Here is a 19,985-nt window from a genome sequence, read left to right as displayed (position 1 = left end):
ACAGAATGCAATATGCTGGTTCAATTAAATTAATCAGATCTCGAAAACCTCTGCCTTTAACAATACTTATGGTCAGCACATCCGTCTGAGGTGATGGCAGGTTGAGAGGAGGAGGATGATTCCTTAACCACGGTCAGGTGTACTTTGTTTAAGTGGTACATCATTGGGGTTGGTGTTGTGTTGTAGTTGTAGACGGCATTGCAATGTTTACAATGAGCTAAGCTATTTTTTAGCTCAAAATGGTCCCACGCCAAACTTCGCCTCGCTCTCTTCATGTTTACCTGCTTGTTGCAGACCGCGTATCGGCAGTATTCAGTTTTCTCTGTTGAAAATTTTAATTGCGCCCCGGCTGGTTGCTGCCACATAGTGAAATTAATTGCATTGCTTCAAGACACACTACACAACACAACCTTGTTAATGCACACGTTAGATCGATCAGATTCCACGTGATAGAAAAAAATCCTTTACTATCAATTATCGATCGGTTAATCATGCCCACTCCTACTATGGGCTCTATTTTATTGATCCAAACCTCATGGCCGCAAATGCTAGGGCATGTCCATGTCACTTTTGCTACTTTAATGGTGGAAAAAAATGTGTCTCTGCACCAGGTGCTTTGTTTAATAGGATTGTACTTAATCTTGTAATTATTCATGGGAGTGTTTTGGGTGTAACATCCAGTAATCCAATCACAGTGCCAACTCCCTTTCCCTTTAAAAGCCAGGTGCACTTGCACCTTTGTGTATTGCTATTACAACGACGCAGTGTTTCACACAGAGTTAGATTGTATATTGTGACTGACCAGTGAGCGCAGTGCTGGCACGCACATGCAGCAGCTCTGTGCGCACTGCGGGGCAAAGAAGGGCTGAGCCAATCAAAGTGCTGCTCACAGCTCTACAGTGAAGTAACGGCACAAATCACAATGTTAGAAATATTTGATGTGATATGATGAGAAGTGTGAATAAATATTAAGTCATTATGAAACTGTGGACAAATTTAGGTGATGAATGTGGAACACTGTGGAGCATCTACCAGGTAGCAAGTACGTTTCTCTGCAGAGTCTCAGAGTGTCATCTATGACACATGACAACGTTATATACACAACATGTCACAAAGAAGCTCTGACCTTCTGAGGCTGTACTGTAATGTTCACCTGACTCATCCAAACATGTAAGAGCATCTTCAGCTCACTCTGCTCTGTGCGCCCATGTATGTCGGCACATATTACTCTTGTGACAGTGTGCCCTTAAAATAACAGTGAAATACTGCACCACTGACTTCAGACCAGGTTTTTGCTGCTCATTAATGCAGTCATCTACTGTCTCAAGATAGCAATGCACCAACACTGGGCCTGGCAACACCTAATCTTAAGACCAACACAAGGTATAAGGTATGGCCATGGTTATGCGTTTTCCACAAAAAAAAGTTTAAAAAGTCAGCAGCGTGAGCGTTTGAGGAGCCATCGACATGGATATTAAAATCACCACAAAAAACAATTCTGTCATACTAAAAAACAAGTGCGGATAAGAAGCTGCTGATTGATTTTGGAGGGCGATAAATGAAAGCGATATGATCGGGTGGATACTATCTACTTAAAAGAGGGGAAAATTCATTACATGGTAACTGATGGCATTTGAAACGATTCTCCACCGGAACCACTGTTCCTGGGTTTGCTAAAATAATCATAAGATGACACAGTTCAACAAGCTTGCATTGATCCTGAGTTTGTAACCAAGAAAAAATAGAAAATTCTAATTCAAATCGATTTGAATGATCCAATATAGATTCATAAAATCCCAAGATAGATCTTCTAATATACAGTATTTACAGTATATACAGTAGCTGTAACCCTGTTACTCTCACGTGACCAGTCTTCTCATGCAACGAGATCTGGTCACATGAGAGACAAAGAGACACTGAAGGCAGCGGTCTGAAGGCAGATGTTCTTGCATTTTGGATTTAAAAACTATGAAGACAGAGAAGAGCTGGACAAAAGCGAAGCCATGAGCAAGATGTGCAGGAAAAGGCCGATAGAAGAAGAAGTCATCTGTACCCTCGTCTGCACATTACTTCTCTTTCTTGAGATGTGCATCTAAGCTGTTGGTCATGTTAAAAAAACCTGCACTAATACAACTGCTTTGGGTCCATTCTTAATGTAAACATTAATATTTTTAATAATGTACCAGATAAAAGGAAGAATTCATAGCATTGATTCTCAGAGAATGTCCTTATATCAAAGCAAACAAGTGTGTCTGAATAAAAAAAAACCCAATGAAAAGCTTCTAGGTGATGATCAGTGGCGGATAAGGAAGCTGCTACATACATGTCTTGTATGAGGAAGACAAAGTTAGAGTTGGAGCATAACAATCCCATGTATTTTGCCAGCCTAGATGTTACACACACACACACACACACACACACACAAGTTTTCACTGTAGGGCTGAACTGTTGTAGAGGAGAGCAGCGCTACAACACCAGTACGCTGAGATGGACAAAACACAGTAAAAACGGATCCATTTAAATGGCTGGAGCAGCTCCAGGGAGCAGGACATCTCCAACTGAAACCTTAAAGCCTGTCATCTCTCTAACAACAAAGCCACCTGGCAGGGATGTAATAAATCCCTGAAAACGTAATGCCTAAATTCTTTACAAGGTAGGAAGACCAGGTGACGAGCATTTTTATCCCTTGTCCAACGTCCCACATATTGAGATGTCTAATCTAAAATGGCTGTGAAGAAAGCAGGGAAGGTTGTCACTGTGGGGCTGCGTTTGATGTAAAACTGCTCACATGGGTCAAGTGCAGGTTAACCTGTCACCGTCTTTGCTGCTTACCCTACGCCCAACAGGGAAAACTGTGAGTCACCGCAAAGTCACAAGCTATGGAGGTTTCAGCAGAATGTGATGGAGACCACCACAGAGAAAAAGAAATGCAGCTACAACAAAGATATATGTGGGTGAAACCGGTGGAAGGTGATTCTGAGAGCAACACAGTACATGTGAGTTTCACAAGAAACAAGTGGCTCAAAAAGAGATGTGCTGATGTATGGATGCACTCCTAATGTAACCCAAAGATTTCCACACAGAAAGGCTAACAGCAGGTGAAATAACTAGCATTTAGCACACTGTACAGCTCAGCAGTCGTAACATGTGCCACATTGTCCCACACAAACTTACTCTTTGCCCCACATTTGCTTTGTTGGGATCTGGTCACTCTATTACAGGACTCCAATGATCAGAAATGGGTCATTTGTTTTAATATAAAGGTCCATATAGTCTAAAGGTAGATGTCCATGTGTAGTTTGATTATAAAGCAGGTCTAGGTTCTATATTAATACTGTGAAAGTATCAAAGGCTCAGTCCACAGAGAAATGCATAAAGCCTATATTCAGAAACTGAGCCTTAAAACCAGCCACCAGGACTCCTGTAACTTTGTGATGTCACAACAAAGCAGTCGCCACCCCCAAGCCCCGCCCACCTGGACCCACCATCCAACCTTGCAGGCTTTGGTTTCTCTGAGTGTTTACGTGAAATGTGCTATATTTTTATTGGATCACTCAGAAAACAGTCAGCCAATCAGAGGAGAGGCTCACCAACCTGTTTTTCTTAAAACCACAAATATATCTCTTATGGATCAACACTTCAAATAAAACACAGGAGAAGCGTAAAATATGGGACCTTTTTAAAAGGTCCAACCCCAAAATATGAGAGTTAAATATGATTTCTCAACCATGTCACTGACCTCAGTTCAGTTTAATCCATGTTCCCTATCAATAAAGACATTATTTATCTTCTCTGAATGCAAGAGCAGAGAGAAATGTGTAGGTAAAGTTAAGAAGATCAATATTTCCAGGTCAACCAAGTGTCACAGAAAACTTAATTGGTCTTACATGTAACACCACACAGACTCTGTGTGAAGGATTTATTTTGTGATTTTCCTGCAATATTAGATTTCATCTACAATCTTATATGCAGCACAAAGTGCAGGAGCATCCTGATTTCCTTCCCTCATCTATTCAACACTTTTCATTTTTCACTTTGATTCTTTGTGTGTTTCCTTCCAGGACAAACATGTATCTATATTTGATGCCTCTGTTAGTTCATGTACTGCATCTGCTCTGTTTGATTATTCCACTAACTGAACCCGTGCTTCATGTTTTATTTATGTCAAAGACTGTGTTTTATGTCCCATTTAAAAGTGAATGTAAAAACAGTGTCTGTACCTCTTTGGCCTTCCGGTGCCTGTCCTTGCTGTCTCTGTCCTTGTCCTTGCCCTCGTCTCCAGGGTGGCAGGAGTAGGACACCGTCCTCCAGTCCCGGGGGGAGTTGGTGATGCTGGCCACCTTTGACTCAGTGGCGCTGGTCTCCTCATTGAGTGAGCGGGATGACCTCCTGGTGAGCATGCTCTGCTTCAGAGCTTTCACCCTGAGGCTGTCGCCGTTACTGCCGTCAGAGCAGCACCACTCCCCCTTGGGGCCATTGTCCACTTTGACATTGTGGCCGGTGGTGTGGCACTGGAAAACACGAGGTGAGAGGGAGGCGTCGAGAAGTGGTTGTGGGTGGGGATGTGACTTGTCAGGCGTGGCGTTGCACCCGGGCGCAGTCTCCCTGTGTCGTCCGTTGGCCTCGGGCTCCTGGATCTTCTCGTCCAGCTTGTTGAGCTTGGAGAGCACCTGGGAGATCTCGCTGCGAACCCCCGACAGAGACTCCAGCTTCTTCTCGATCTCACCGATCCTCATCACCAGCTTGCACACGCTCGATTTGAGCTCATCGTCTGTGTTTTCCAGCGAATGGAAGAGGCGGTCCAGTTTGGACTTGGCTAGTTTGACCGTGTTGCGTTCAGGGGAGCTGTCGCCTTCAGACTTCAGCGTTACCTGAGAGAGAGACCCGGTGCTGTTGTAGCATGACGACTGGACGACGCCCAGAGAGTCACTAACGCTCATGTCGTCCAGGAAACGAAAAATGTCACTAATGTCGTCACTAACGATCTCAGAGTCCTCGTCAGAGTGCTTGAAGGCGTGTCTTTCTCTGTCACTGAACTTAGCTGGGTATTCCTTCATCTTCTTCTCAGCCTGCTCTGTTTGAGTCCCGACGCTGGAGGAGCTGTCTCCTCCTTGAAAGGACGGACTGTTCATATTTTTGTCCCTAAACCTTTTGGCCGCCTCCCTTTTGTCCAAACCCACAGGCCCACTCGATATCAGTGCTGCTTCCTTGGTTTTTATTCCGTTAGTTTTCTTTGCAAATCCAGAGGGAGACGCGACGACCTTTTCCTTCGGGCTCTGAAAGTGCTGCTCGTTGTCAGCGCTGATGATGCTGACAGTCCGGTGGTGGTTTTCTTTGAGTGGTTTGCTGTTCAGAAATGACCTCTCAAAGTCCGCAGGGCCCTCTTCTGTGTTGAGACTGAGGCTCTTCACGGGCCACGCCGGCTGCTTCCCCGCTCTGTTAGTGTGCTTCCTGCTGCTGACGCACTCGGACACCGTGGTCGGACCGAAGTATGTCGACGCCTGTAAGTCGTCCAGGCTCTCGTGCTTCACCCTCCGTCTGTCCTGAAGAGGGGAGTTGAGCGTGGGCTCGAAGTAGGGGTTACTGTAAGGCAGTTCAAAGCTGTGGTTGAAGAAGGTGGCGGGCTTGTGCAGCTCCCTCCTGTGGTAGCCTTCTGCAGCCTTAATGCCCTGTTTGCTCTCAGTGGTGATGACCTACGACAGTAACCCAGACAGGGAGTGAAGCCACTTTAATACACAGACACAGATTCAGCAGAAACAGTGTACTGACGAATCAGACAAATGTAGAATTATAAAATATTGCTCAACAGTGGAGCCCTGCAGGGGTTATATATTAGAAACAAAATGCAAATGGATTAGTAAACTGAGCAGAGAAATAAGGAATTGATACAGTGGAAAAAGTATTTAAGTAAGCAGAGTCAAGTCATGTTCATGGGAACAATGAGACTCCAATAAAAGGTCTGACCTTCAGGAACAAAGAGGTGGGGGGTTAGTGTTAAGATAATGCAAGCTGATTTTTATATTCAAAGCAGTAATGAATAACTTGTGTCAGATTATTAGACATGTCCTATCCTGTAGGAGACAAACCATCAGCCAATAAGAGCTGTGTATGAACACTATCACTGTGTAGACACTGTGAGCATCCTACTCGACTGTTAATGTATAATTCATATGTGAGGATAAAATACAGGTTAGGAGATGTGTTTTGAGATGTAACTTATCTTTCAACAATCACGGAGGAATCGTACAATGACCCACAGTCTGTCACTTCCTGGTTTTCTGTGTATTTAGTGCAGCATTTAGAATATAAAATATTTCAGCGTTTTCCCCGTTTCTCTGCTGCGGTGGAAAGTAATCAAGTACATTTATTCAGGAACTGTACTGTAGCGTTTTTGGTTACACTTTAACATGAGTGCATTTCATGGGAAATCTTGTACGTTATACTGCACTCTACTTATCTTCATTTTTTATTTATTTTATTAATGGCTTTAGATGCTAATTAATTTGAAAATGAGGCTTTTACTTACAAAACATACGATAAAGTTATTAACATGTGATGCATTGTTAGATGAACCTAATAGACACATACAGACACACACATACATATAAAGTAGTGAACACTGATCAGCTACAACACTGAAATGCTGCTTACATGTTATATGACATATGATAGCATAATAAGAACTTTAACATTTGATACTTTAAGTACAGTTTCTTGATAACTCGTCTTTTTGAATACAAGACTCTTACATTTAATGGTGAATTTCTACACTGTGAAAATACTAGATTACTATTCCCTGCTTTTATTTAGCTGGTGTGTGAGTTAAATGCTCCATTACATCATATAAAATATTTTTTTACAGAATGATGAGTAAGAGCTTTTATTCTGAATGTCAGGTGTACTTCAAACTGTGCTCTAATCTTCCTGAACTGAATGTTCTGTACCATACGTCCCCCGACAGTCGCCATACCAGACACTGATCACAGCTGAGCCCAGTTTGCTCCGCCTAAATTACACATCCACATATAAATCAGTTAACAGTTTAATTTAAAAACTATTTATCACCTGTGAGCATTTTATATTGCATTTAAGTTTATGTTGGTATTTTCAGTAACAGCAGCGATATTTCTATGACTGTAATTCTTGATAAACTGGTGAAACAGATAATGCTGAAAGTCAGCTGTCGGTTAAAACTAATCAATGACTAAACAACTACGTGTTAAATCACATACCAAGCAGAAATATTTGTTGGTTACAGTTTTGTAAACATGCTTTACAAAGGACTTTCAGTTTTTTGTTTTTGTAAATTGAATGTTTCTGGAGGGTTTGGGGAATTTTCATACATTAAAATAACTGAATATAGGGGCGTCAAGTGGCGCTGGTTCGAATCCCGCATCACTTTAAAAAATAAATAAATGACTGAATATAAGAAAAAATAACTTGTGCACTTTTGATATAACACACTTAATTTATTCTCTGTAGACTCAATTTTTGTTTCTTTTCAACATCTGCTAATGAAAATCCTTTTTTCCACTCATCTCTTTATGTCTCCTGAACCATGGCAGCAGCAGAGTTACATTAACACTGAATCAAACTAGCCCTCTCTCTCTCACATCTTTCAACAGCATCATATAAAACCAAACCTGTGGTGAGAAGGCCACAAAGTTGTGAAAGTCCTCCTTGAAGATGTTCCTCTTCTGGATGCAGGAGTGAACAGAGAAGGGCTCCGGATGGCCGAGGTGCTGCAGGGACTCCTGGTCGGTGGTGGACTCGCTGTCGATGTCCATGGGAAAGTAGGTGCTCTGCATTTCACAGGGTGGAGAGGGCGGACTGCTGCTGGAGTACTGGGGCAGATGGTGCAGTTTGTCCAGAGAGGCTGCTCTACATTTCAGGTCTTTGCCGACTCCCAGAAGGAAGTTGGGGTCTGAGGTGGGAATAAACTGCTCGCAGTTTTTGCACTCAGACAGTTTAGGACAGGGAGGGGTATTCTGAGCTACAGGGTGCTGCTGGGGGCGGTGGTGATGATGGTGGTGGTGGTGGTGGTGGTGGTGCCCATCCCTGGGGTGATCCCTGCGCTCGTAACCGACCCCTCTGTCACAGTCCTGATACTTATAGGCTTCGCTGTCAGACCTGCACTGGTCCACAGACCTGTTCTTGTGGATCTTGGCTCTGTGCACCACGGGGAGCTTGTCTTTGGCCGTGCCTCCGTTCATCTGGATCAAGTTGAACATGGTGACGATGTCCGCCGCCACCATCAGCTTCTTGGATTCCGGGTCCTCCATGGAGCTGCGCATCTTGTCCTTGAAGAGCGTGGCCGGGAACGCGGGGTCCAGGCAGGCCGTGTAGAAGAGCAGGCTGCGCAGCTTGGCCAGGTGCACCAGGTCAAAGCGAGCACACAGGGACTTACACAGGTCCTGGTAGGACATGGTGTTGTGCTTGGTGTCCAGCTCCTCCAGGATCCGGACCAGGAACTGAGAGTACTCTGGGAGGGGGTCCATGGCTGCTGGGTGGCAGGAACAGGCCTACAGAGAAGGTCCTAAAGCAGGAGAAGCTTGGCACCTGGAAACAACACAGTTAAAAGATTCATGCAGAGTTAATCTGTTGTTGTTTTTTCTTATCCCTGACAGGACACAAAGAAAACATCACAACATCAGAGATTCTCACTAACAAACAGCAGGAGGAATCTGTCCTCAGTACAGACACAGTCACAATGTCATGTACTGTGCTGGTTTCATTACACACAGTCACCAGGTCTGTGATCCACATAAAAAAAACCCTTCTAGCGGAAATTTTCTCCTGCTCCTCACAAGCAGAGCATCTGACACCGACTCCACCTGCATTCCAACAGTAGCGGCAGCTGCACAGCCTCCAACAGAGCGGGGTGCGTACATTGGGACGATATCAGTCTCATTTCAGCTGTGTCTGCATACCGACACTCACCCTGAGTTGTTGGGAACAGAGTGGAGAATCATCTGATCAGCCCGGCGCAGAACGGCAGAGATCCAGCAGAGTGATCCAACATCATCTGGCACTGAATCCGCAGCGCGCAGCCTTCACGCGGCTGCATCCGCGAGGGTTTCACTGAGATCAACTTTAACCCATCAGTCAGTCGAAATCAGAAAAAAAAAAAAAAAAAAAAAAAAAGCGGCGAGCAAAAACGAGAACGCACAGTGCATCCTCACGTGCACGCGCACAGGTGAATGCTGATGAGATGTGACCGGTTGGCTCTGATGTTAAACGTGGATCCACGCGCCGTCTCCACTGCCCGCCGTGCCCCCCTCTCTGCCTCCTGCACACCTGCCTCCGCCGCGCTGCTGTGCCGCTGTGCTGGAGGAGCTGTCCGGGAACTGAAACTGCATTCTGTGCTGAAAAGAGTCATCTCAAAAAAGATTAGACACTTACACTACCGGTTTACGCTTTCAAAATAAGAGCTCTGGAGAGGCGTTCCTGAGAAAAGTAAAGAATTTTTTTTTTCATATTTTGTAAGAAAATACAATAATGCCGCAGTGAACACATGTTCAGTTACAAATAAAATACTGCTTTCAAACTGTGACTTGAGTAAAAGTACAAATGTCAGTAAAATGCTACTCATTTTACTAAAGAAGGGCTTTTGTCAGAATTCATTATTATAATCAGTCCGATGGAATTGAATTTTTGTTTCTGGTTCAGTATCAAGTAAACAACATTTCAGTGATGTGTTTGGTTGACATTGAGCTCATTTGTACTATTATATATATATTATTTGGTAATGTAGTCTAACAATGCATCAAGTATACTGTGTGAGATTAATTTGTAGCTGAGTAACTGTAGTACAATTATAATATAGATATGATAGTAGTTACTTTCGTAAGTAGTAAGAAATCCAATATTTGCCTCATACATTAAGTGTGGTAGAAGTATAAAACAGAAGCACCTTAATTGTATATGTGTGTATATCACACTGTATTTATTCTAGGTACTAGAAGTAGGCTGTAATTACAGTTAGGCCTTTTATATTGTATCATACTGGTGAGACTACTATAACACAAGGCTTTAGTAGAAATGAGTAAACAAATGTGGGTTTTTTGCAGTAAACCTGACTTTCCTGGCCAATGAAAAACAGCCATGTAACACAGCAGTTAACAGCATCTCAAAACACTGAGCAAATATCTGGACAGCTGTCAAATACATTAAACATTCATCTACATTTCTATAAATCTACATTTCTAAATTCGTTATAATATTGTGAAATGAATGAATGAAAAAAAGAAAAGATGGGTGATATACAGAAATGTGTCCAGTATGAGATTACCAAGAAATTCTAAAGTTATAGTACATACTGTGTTTATAGGCATGGATGCAGGACACACAAGAGAGAATTTAGGAGTAAGCAAAAATAAATTACATGTCTCTCTCATTGTCTCTTCACAGCAGTGAGCACCGTAATGATTGCACGGGTTATAGCCTTCTGGTAGCCAACATATTTGTTAGATTGTACATTCCAATGCTCATTCACCGTTTATGCATTTGAGGCTTGTGCTTTTATTGTGAAGGCAACGCGTCTTACTTCCAGTCACAGCCTAGTTGAATCTTTGTAATCGATGCAGTTCTTTGTTTCTACTTAGAATGACGTAACTACACTTAAAGCTCGACATTAGAAACATAAACTTACACTGTGATATTTAACATGATGATATGATTCTGTCGCATCTTTCTGTTCATGCATGAGGTGACACTGTGACAATCTATGGACATTCACCTGCTAGTTGTGAACTGTTGAAGTCTTAGAAACTAAAGAGTGATTTAATATTCCTGATGTTTTGTCTCCAAGGAGAAAATTGTCCCAGAACTTCCATTCAAATACTAAATATATAAACAAGTGAGCTTCCCATGGCCACCCCAATCAAATCCAGTCACTGATGCTGCCTTCAGAGTGACTTCTAGGTCTGCACTCTCTACTTGAGCTCAATTATACAGACTTATGCTCAGGATTATACTCCTCGTCTGTCATCACCATCCCTGCACACAAGACAGTCTCAGTCCAGACTGTTCTGGTCTGTGGTTCTCTGATGGTGGAACGAGATACTGAATGTTATCAGAGCAGGAGCGTCCCTCTCTATCTTCATGAAGATCTTTGAAGACTCATCTCCTAACACCTCTAACACCCTGACAGGCCTGACCAGCACATATTAAACAGAAGAAGTACTTAGTGCTTACGCCGAGGTCTGCTACTGCTCTGAAGATTTAGTGATGTCCCTCACTTGTAAGTCGCCTCGGATAAAAGCATCTGCCAAATGAGTAAATATACACTGAAAAAAATATAAATTCAATGATTGTGTTTTTGCTCCCATTTTTCATGAGTTGAAATAAAATTTCTAAAACTTTTTCTAAGAACATGAAATGCGTCTTTCTCTCAAACGTTGCTCAAAAATGTGTTTAAATCTGTTGGTGATCATTTCTCCTTTGCCATGATCATCCATCCACATGACAGGTGTGACATGACATATCAAGATGCTGATTACACAGCATGACTTCTGCACAGGTGTGGTTCAGGCTGGTCACAATAAAAGACACCAGAGGTGAGGGAGGGAGGAGAGCGGAGATATGGATGCATGAACGTGGCACGCTGCAATGGAGTAACACAAAACAACTTTTGCTGTGACTGCAACAGGTAGTGAATGATAACCTTCATCCCCGAAGCATTTTGGTTTAGTTTCTGTCTGCATCTGCTTGTTGATCTAAATACGTCGTAACTCGCCTCAGCTCAGTGCACAGTTTTTAAAATGAGAAACAGGTTTTGTAACCAAATAATGATTCAATGGCTCCCACGGATTAAAACTGAAATACTTAGGTGACAACCACACAATGCAAATGCATCTCTATCAAAAATGTGTTGTGCTACAGACTTTCTTTCTACCATTCATTGAATGCTCCTTCTGAAGAAACAAATTAATATCAGTGAGTTGTATTCAATCTACCCTGGAGTTGTTCATTTCCCGGCTGACTAAGCAGCCTTTAATTGGACTGAAGGGAAGAGTCAGGGGCCTGCCTGTCCCGAGGAGGTGACGGTCTAAATCGACTGAGAAGAGCCCAAGTCTCACAGGGTTTAGAACTGTCCGAACACACACACACACACACACACACACACACACACACACACACATTTTCTGTAATTGGAAAAATCCACTAAAATAATTTTTTTTTTTTCTTTTAAATCAACAAAGACTGGAGAAAAAATGTGGCGTCTTAATGTACCCCTGGAAATAATGTATTTCTGTGAAAATATTAGCCTAAGGAAGCTAAATTAACCCAGAGACATCATACAGACAGGTAGCTCACTGATTGGACTGTTTTAGCATCTGTCATCCTGCATCATCAGGACCGGTGTGCAGAAGTCTGACAGCAGGTCATGCCATCTGTAAATAAATAAATCATGAGGATGACAGGAAACAATACAGTCATCACCCCTCTCATTGATCTATCCATTCATCTACTATGGTACTACAGAAATGATTATGGGCGTCCTTTTTGGACTACAGCCTATGACAGATAGCATACCTGCTAATAATATACTAGCAGTGTGTGACAATGTCCTCGCAGAGCTCAGGTACATGGTGAACTGTTCATGGCTGTACTGAGTGGTGTTCCAGTTCACACTTTAAAAGAACTAGTTCAAAGTTCAGTTCATACAGATGAAAATGAACTAGTTCACGTTCATTTGTTCCATTTTTTTTTTTTAAATAAATAAAGGCCAATATTCTTTCTCAAGCTCCTTCTACCCATCCATCACCAGCCCCAAATCACTGCCACTCCAAAACTAAATGAACTATTTTATAGCACTGAAGAATCACAGACATGAGTCACATTCTGTATATAAATAAGATCTGTCTGAGTCTTCACTTGTTTGTTCATAAAACTGCTTCAAGTGCTCAAACAAACTGGCTTCAGCAGTAGTAGATTTGTTTGTACCGCCTGTACTGCTAGCACCAGCCAAGCTGGTGTCTATGGAGACGCCATCCGGCGTGCCGTAAAACATGAGCGACATTCACGTTCATCATTTGTAAACTGATTCATTCATTTCAGCGTTCATGAACGTGTTCAATGAATGCCGAACGGCGTTCATTGAACACCATTGATACCATGAGGTGAGCTTGATGAGAGGGATCTGAATGAGGAGCCATGCTCTACATCAAAGCTCCACTGTGATGCCCAAACACAGCGGTCAGACCCAGCCATTGAGGACAATATCTCCTCAGAAGCGCCCATCATCCTGTGTAGCATTAGTTCACCTTCCCCTGCACTGTCACACACCCTTCACACCTCTAATGTGTGGACATTTGTTTTAATTTCCTGTTTTATTTACTAATTACTTCCTTTGTGTGTCTTTTGGTTACTTTACTTCCTGTCTTTGTCCTGTTTTCCATCCTTGTTTCACCTGTGTGCTATTACACTTGTGTATTAAGTCTCTGGCCCAATCCCAATGCATCTTCATAAAGCTCTCTAAAAATTTCCTGATAGACGGCTGCGTTGACTTTGGACTTGATAAAACACAGAAGACCAACTCCAGCAGATGACATGGCTCCCCAAATCATCACTGATGTGGAAACTTCACACTGGACTTCAAGCAACTTGGATTCTGTTCCTCTCCATTCTTCCTCCAGACTCTGGGACCTTGATTTCCAAATGAAATGCAAAATTTACTTTCACCTGAAAAGAAGACTTTGGACCACGGAGCAACAGTCCAGTCCTTTTTCTCCTCAGCCCAGGTAAGATGCTTCTGACGTTGTCTCTGGCTCAGGATTGGCTTGACACGAGGAATGCGACAGTTGTAGCCCGTGTCCTGGATACGTCTGTGCGTGGTGGCTCTCGATGACTCCAGCCTCAGTCCACTCCTTGTGAATCTCCCCCAAATTCTTGAATGGCCTTTGCTTCACAATCCTCTCAAGGCTGCGGTTATCCCTGTCGCTTGTGCACCTTTTTCTACCACATTTTTTCCTTCCACTCAACTTTCTATTAATATGCTTGGATACAGCACTCTGTGAACAGCCAGCTTCTTTAGCAATGACCTTTTGTGGCTCACCCTCCTTGTGGAGGGTGTCAATGACTGTCTCCTGGACAACTGTTAAGTCATCAGTGTGCCCCATGATCGTGTAGTCTACTGAACCAGACTGAGAGACCATTTACAGGCTCAGGAAACCTTTGCAGGTGTTTTGAGTTAATTAGCTGATTAGACTGTGACACCGTAAATCTACAATATTGAACTTTTTCACAATATTCTAATTTTCTGAGATACTGAATTTTGGGTTTTCATTAGCTGTAAGCCATAATCATCAAAATTAAAAGAAATAAAGGCTTGAAATATTTCACTCTGTGTGTAATGAATCTATGTGAGTTTCACTTTTTGAAATGAATTACTGAAATTAACTTTTCCATGATATTCTAATTTACTGAGATGCACCTGTATATCACGTTACCTTGATGATGCCAAAACATTTGCATTCAATTGTTGGTTTAATATAAATAATAATGTTGGATCAGATCTGATCCAGTTTGGATATTTGGAATTCATCATGTCATCATAGAACAAATAGCTGCACAGTTCAGACTTTGAATCACAGTGAGCTCTGTGTTTGTTCTGTCATACACTGTCTGTTTGCTTGTAATGCTAACATTAGGGTTTGTTCCTTTCATGCTTGTTTAACTGTTCTTCTTCTATCTTATTATTTCTTGCATTTTATGGTCATTTGGCCGGACTTATGGAAAGTGTCAAAGGGCTCAAATGTCTTTAGAGAGCCCTCATGCTCTGGATGGTTTGACGGTGGGACAGAACTAAGCCGTCACGAACTCACCGGGAACACGCCTCCAAGTCTGAGTCTCTGAGGGAGGACACTGGGACTGGGCCTCTGTCTTCCCCTTTGTTTCTGTCAGGTCGTCCTGCTTTTCTCTGTTGTACTTCAGTTTGGATTTTTGATGTTTCCTTGTGTCCCTTACTCCTGTGTTGCTTGCGTTTCTGGATTTGGACTGTTTTTTTTTTTTTTTTTTTTTTGTCCATGTGTTTTTTAGTTTCCACCAGTTTTGCCTTCTATGTTTGGACTTTTGGAATTTTTGTTTGTCAAGCCTGTAAGTTGTGGACAGATCTTCATCAGTAAAGTATTTCCACTCCACCTTTATGTTTATCTGCATTTGGGTCCAGTTAACATAAATCCTGACAGGTTACCTTTTGAAACAATAAAGAAGTTATCATGTTCATTTCAGATGTTTGTTGTGTTAATGTAGTGAGTACTTTACACAGAACTCTGGGTCTCTGGACTAGTTGCTGGAGATGAGGTGATGGCTGACTGGTTTCTCTGGTTTCACAGTTGGAGACTTGATGGAGGAGCGTATGGTGGAGGTCATTCCAGCATTCACACATAAGGGATGCCATCTGACCAGAGAGGAGGTCACACACACACACACACACACACACACACACACACACATACACACACACACACACACACACACACACAGTGCATTGCTCATGCCCACATTCATGTTAAATGAGCAACAAGGGGCCAAAAGGTTCTTTTTCCAGTGACAATTAGCTTATAGTCCCAGGAACTGATAAAGATGTGTGCTGGTGTGAAGTGAAGAGGTGGGTTTATTCCAAGTGAGAAGACGTTCATGGTAATATTGCACACATGCACTGCAGTTCATTTAACACGACAACCACCACTTTTCCACATTTGCATTTAAAGTTTCAAACACTACTTCATAACACTCAACAGGTTAGAACCATATGGAAATTCATGTATTTCCTCAATGTGAAAACACTTCAGAAAAAGTATTTAACCCATTGTTGAACACTGGAACGGGGACTCTTGAAACCCAGACAAATGAAATTTGATTTACTCCGGTGTTACTTGGTGTTTTGTGTACCACACTTGACACGTGTTTTCTGCTTCATGTATCTTCTAGAGATTCAGGTACAGCTTCATCTTGTTCACAATAAAAGGAAGCGCGTGTGAAAAATAAAGGTTCTGGAGGTGTTGGATTTACCTTGTCAAATGAAATGTCCAGTTTCAGACGCTCAGTTAGATAAGCAGATAAGCAGCTGGCAGTTCTGCAGTCCCAGACACCTCATTGTCAGCTGGGTCTGGAAGAAGAGATGTAAAATGAAAAAGGTTACAATCTTTAAATAGAGGTTGACAAGTATTTATCATATTAGTTCAAATTCATAAGTGACAGAGGTGATGTCCACTTTACCCACTGAGAAGTATGAGACTGTCCGTCACTCAACATGTGACATCACCATTTGGCCGACTAAGAATTGCTGAGCCTGTATGAGCAGCATGGTTTTGTCCTCATTGTCTTTACTATATTAAATTACAGTAGTGAGAGTGAAGATTGGGTATAAGTGTTCATTCAAGATTTTTTGTGGGTTAGCAGTTCTTTTGAGGAAGTCGGCAACAATTTCCTTGTATCGTGCAGCAATGATGAACTTTATACCTGGTTCACTTCAGTACCATATATATATATATATATATATAGTCTGTGTATAGCATGATGTTTGATATGTGTTAGTACATATAAATTAGTATTAGCATTAGTATTATATATATATATAGTATAGTATTAGTATTAGTTTGTAAAAGCTGGAATTGGACCCACTGAAGAACATTTCACCCATTTCTCATTCACTTGAAACATATACACTTTATATATCTGGTAATATATAATATACATATATATATATACATATATATATATATATATATATACATATATACATATCTTTATGTATGTACACTGAGTGTGTACCTGTGTTTTTGCTCCACTCTTCAGTATGGAGCATATAGAGGTATTGTAATGGCACCCACAGACAGGATGTTAAACATGCCAGATGGATTCTCAGTCTCCTGTTGTGCTGAGTCAATGCCAACAAATACAGATTCACACAGAGATGCAGAGACTTAAGTTAATGCACCATCCCATACACAACTGCTTATTGAAATCCTCCTGTTTTAACATTGAGAGTGTTTTATGTTCTGATATGGTTAGAATTGAATAACCAGCAGTAGCTTAGACAAACAGACAGACAGAGAGAGAGAATGCTGTTGGAAGTCACTGACATGAGTAAAGACACAATCGTGTTGGTAACTGCCAGCCTGCCTCAGGCTGCTGACCAGCTCTCCATCAGCCTGATGAACAGCACTCCTCAGTTCTCTCTGCACAGGAGGCGTGACACCTCACAAATTCTCCCTCATGTGTTGTTCACACACACACACAAACACACACTCACACACACACAAACATAGAGAGAGTTGTGTCTCCATGGCTTCAGAGGACGTTACATTGTCTTACATTCATTACCTGGAGAGAACCTAAACCTAATCCTCAAAACATGTCTTCATCTTAATATTTAATGATTTATATTATGAGGACATAAATAAAGACAAGTCCCCATAATGGCACTGTGTTAACAAATTTAGGTCCCCATAATATGAGTAATACCTGGACCACACACACACACATGCGCACATATACACTCATAGTCTCTAATTATGTCCCTGTCTCACAGGGACATTGATGGATAGGAAGGTGTGGCACTCACCATAACTTACAACAAAGGCTCCCTGTCAGATGTTTTGTTACAAGGCTTCTCCCAGATCCTGAACATCATTTTCCTTTTCACACCACACGCTGAATATAGATCGCTCGGAGAATGCACAAGTGAAAGAGTGGGTGTACAAGAGAGGCAAAAACCAGGAAAACAAAAGAAACATTTTTTTGTTCTCTTTAATTCATTGTGGTGACTTATCATATCAAAAATGTCCATCCATCCATTCAGTTTACACTGTTTAACCGGGACCACATCACAGTGGAAGCAGACTAAGCGAAGTGGCCCGTCCTGCTCCCCAACTACATCCTCTCACCACAGTGTCCCCCAATCACAGAGCAGAGTTCCATATTTTCCAGAATCATGCAATTATAGTATGCAAAGGGAGGCTGATGACGTGCCAGCAAAATTCAGTTTCAAAATTCAAATGGCTTGGCACACCTCTGGAACAACCTTCAAGAAGTACAACTGGCAGAGTTTCCACCTGTGAACCTTTCTAAGCCTGTACAGCGATTGGAGGAATTCAAAAAAATGAAGTTCTCCCAAACACAGCTCAAACTGAAACTTTGCAGGTAATATTAGCAACAGTCCAATCAATATTTAGGCTGAAAACAGAAATAGATAAATAATTAAATGAGAGCAGCTAAATAGTGAGTCTGTACATTAAAACACCATATAGGGGATGTCTGAGGCAGCTGATTGGCTCGAAGAGAGTTTTAGCATCAGATGATAACATCAGATTCTATGTTCAGCTTGCCCCTGTGGTTATGGTTTTATTGCAGTCCTCGATTGTGCTCATATTCATTCATTTGCTCATTCATTCATTTATTCATTCATCTTTATTTATACTGGTTGACCAACGAGAGCAGCTCTTTGATGTGGGCACTCTGTGAACCTGAAGAATATGGGGCAAAACATATGATTAAAATCTCTTCTCATGCAGCGGATGATATTACTGATGTAGTGGACTCAGTTTTAAAACCAGGTGATTACAGATTATGCTGCAATTGATCCTAACTTTTTTTAAGATAAACACAAAGCTTGTGCTACAGAAAATGGACCCAGTGAATAGCTCCCTAAGCTTAACATGTCCTATGATAACTATTAATTTAGCTGTACAGACTAATGAGCAGTGATAACTAACATGTCTTTGGGGTCATCAGGTGGGAACCTCCTTTCACCAGTGTTTCGTCTAGTTGGTCCCACAACACCTCCAGGAGGCTAGACAGTGATCACTGGCGTCCCAGAGTCAATCCCCTAATGCCAGCCATCACTGCTCCTCACACCACCATTTTCTTTATCTTGCCTATGCTACCACAAACAACACCATCATCAACTCTGACAAAACACACTAGCAGATTCAGCAAACAAACTCCCCTGCACAGTTGGAGAAAGTGGCGGCCATTTTGAAGGAGGCAGAGTCAAGGAGAGAAGCCTTTTTGAGCTAAACTCTCCCCCGCCGGATTAGGCTGTACTCTTGCCCCCCCCACCCCCCCACTCTCCAAGACAATGAGGGATGTAGAGTCAGGGAGAGGGGCCTTTTTAGGCTAGCTCTCCCCCGCCGGATTAGGCTGTGCTCTACACCCCTCATACTCTAACACCACACCATGCAACTCACCTAAAACAAACAAACTCACCTAAACAGCCAAAGACACACTACAAACCAATTCAATACAAGCAAACAATACAGGCCACCTCACCTGGACTAACTGCATGGTCTCAAAGAGGCTCACACAGGCCACACCCCCACTTAAAAACACTTCCTCTTCCTGGATTTCTTCCTTGCTTCTCCTAAGAGTCTATCTATCCTAAGTGCTCCCCCTGCTGGGCCCCCAGCTACCATTACTCCTTCTCATCCAAATCCACTGACTGGATCTTGCTGCCTCATCTGACATGTCCTTTACAATTTTCCTCACACTCTGTCCACTTGCTCCTAACTCCCTTACCAAAGAGACAACAGACCTTGCTACAAATCCTCTACATCCTACTTCCACTGGACAAATCCTAACTTTCCATCCTCGCTGCTCTGCTTCTGCCCCTAACTCTGCATATCTGAGCTTTTTCCTTTCATATGCTTCCTCAACTAAGGCCTCCCACGGAACAGTCAGCTCTATGAAATATACTTTCATTCTACTCCTAGACCACAAGACTATATCAGGCCTTAGCTTTGTAATGGCTATTTCCTGGGGAACAAGAAGCTTTCCTCCTAAATCTACCTGCATTTCCAAATCACAAGCACCTACTAAGCTGCCTTGCCTTCTTGTTGTCTTACCAACTTTCTCTCCCTCTTGAACGAACTTGATTGCACCTTTCTTTGTTTTAGGTCCTCCTAAATTTGCCTGCCTCCGTAATTCTTCAATTCCTGCAGCTAAGCTTTTTAGAACCTGGTTATGTCGCCACGTATACC

At 42.2% G+C, this 19,985-nt stretch overlaps 1 protein-coding gene across 1 annotated transcript in view; it reads right to left on the bottom strand.

Moving 5' to 3' along the window:
• minar1 (membrane integral NOTCH2 associated receptor 1) overlaps window positions 1–9,637 on the bottom strand; it is a 49,100-nt gene extending 39,463 nt beyond the window's left edge. The window contains exons 1-3 of the mRNA XM_056383241.1: window positions 8,941–9,637; window positions 7,644–8,559; window positions 4,221–5,693 (exon numbers count right to left, since the gene is read on the bottom strand). Of these exons, the coding sequence (XP_056239216.1) occupies window positions 4,221–5,693; window positions 7,644–8,498 (2,328 nt within the window). The 5' untranslated portion in view covers window positions 8,499–8,559; window positions 8,941–9,637. The remainder of the gene's footprint in view (window positions 1–4,220; window positions 5,694–7,643; window positions 8,560–8,940) is intronic.
• Between the last annotated feature and the right edge of the window lie 10,348 nt (window positions 9,638–19,985).

This window comes from Seriola aureovittata, chromosome 1 (genome assembly GCF_021018895.1).
Source record: "Seriola aureovittata isolate HTS-2021-v1 ecotype China chromosome 1, ASM2101889v1, whole genome shotgun sequence".
In the NCBI taxonomy this organism is placed as follows: Eukaryota; Metazoa; Chordata; class Actinopteri; order Carangiformes; family Carangidae; genus Seriola; species Seriola aureovittata.
The sequence above is the reverse complement of the archived record's forward strand: the minus strand, read 5'-3'. Positions and strand labels throughout refer to the sequence as shown.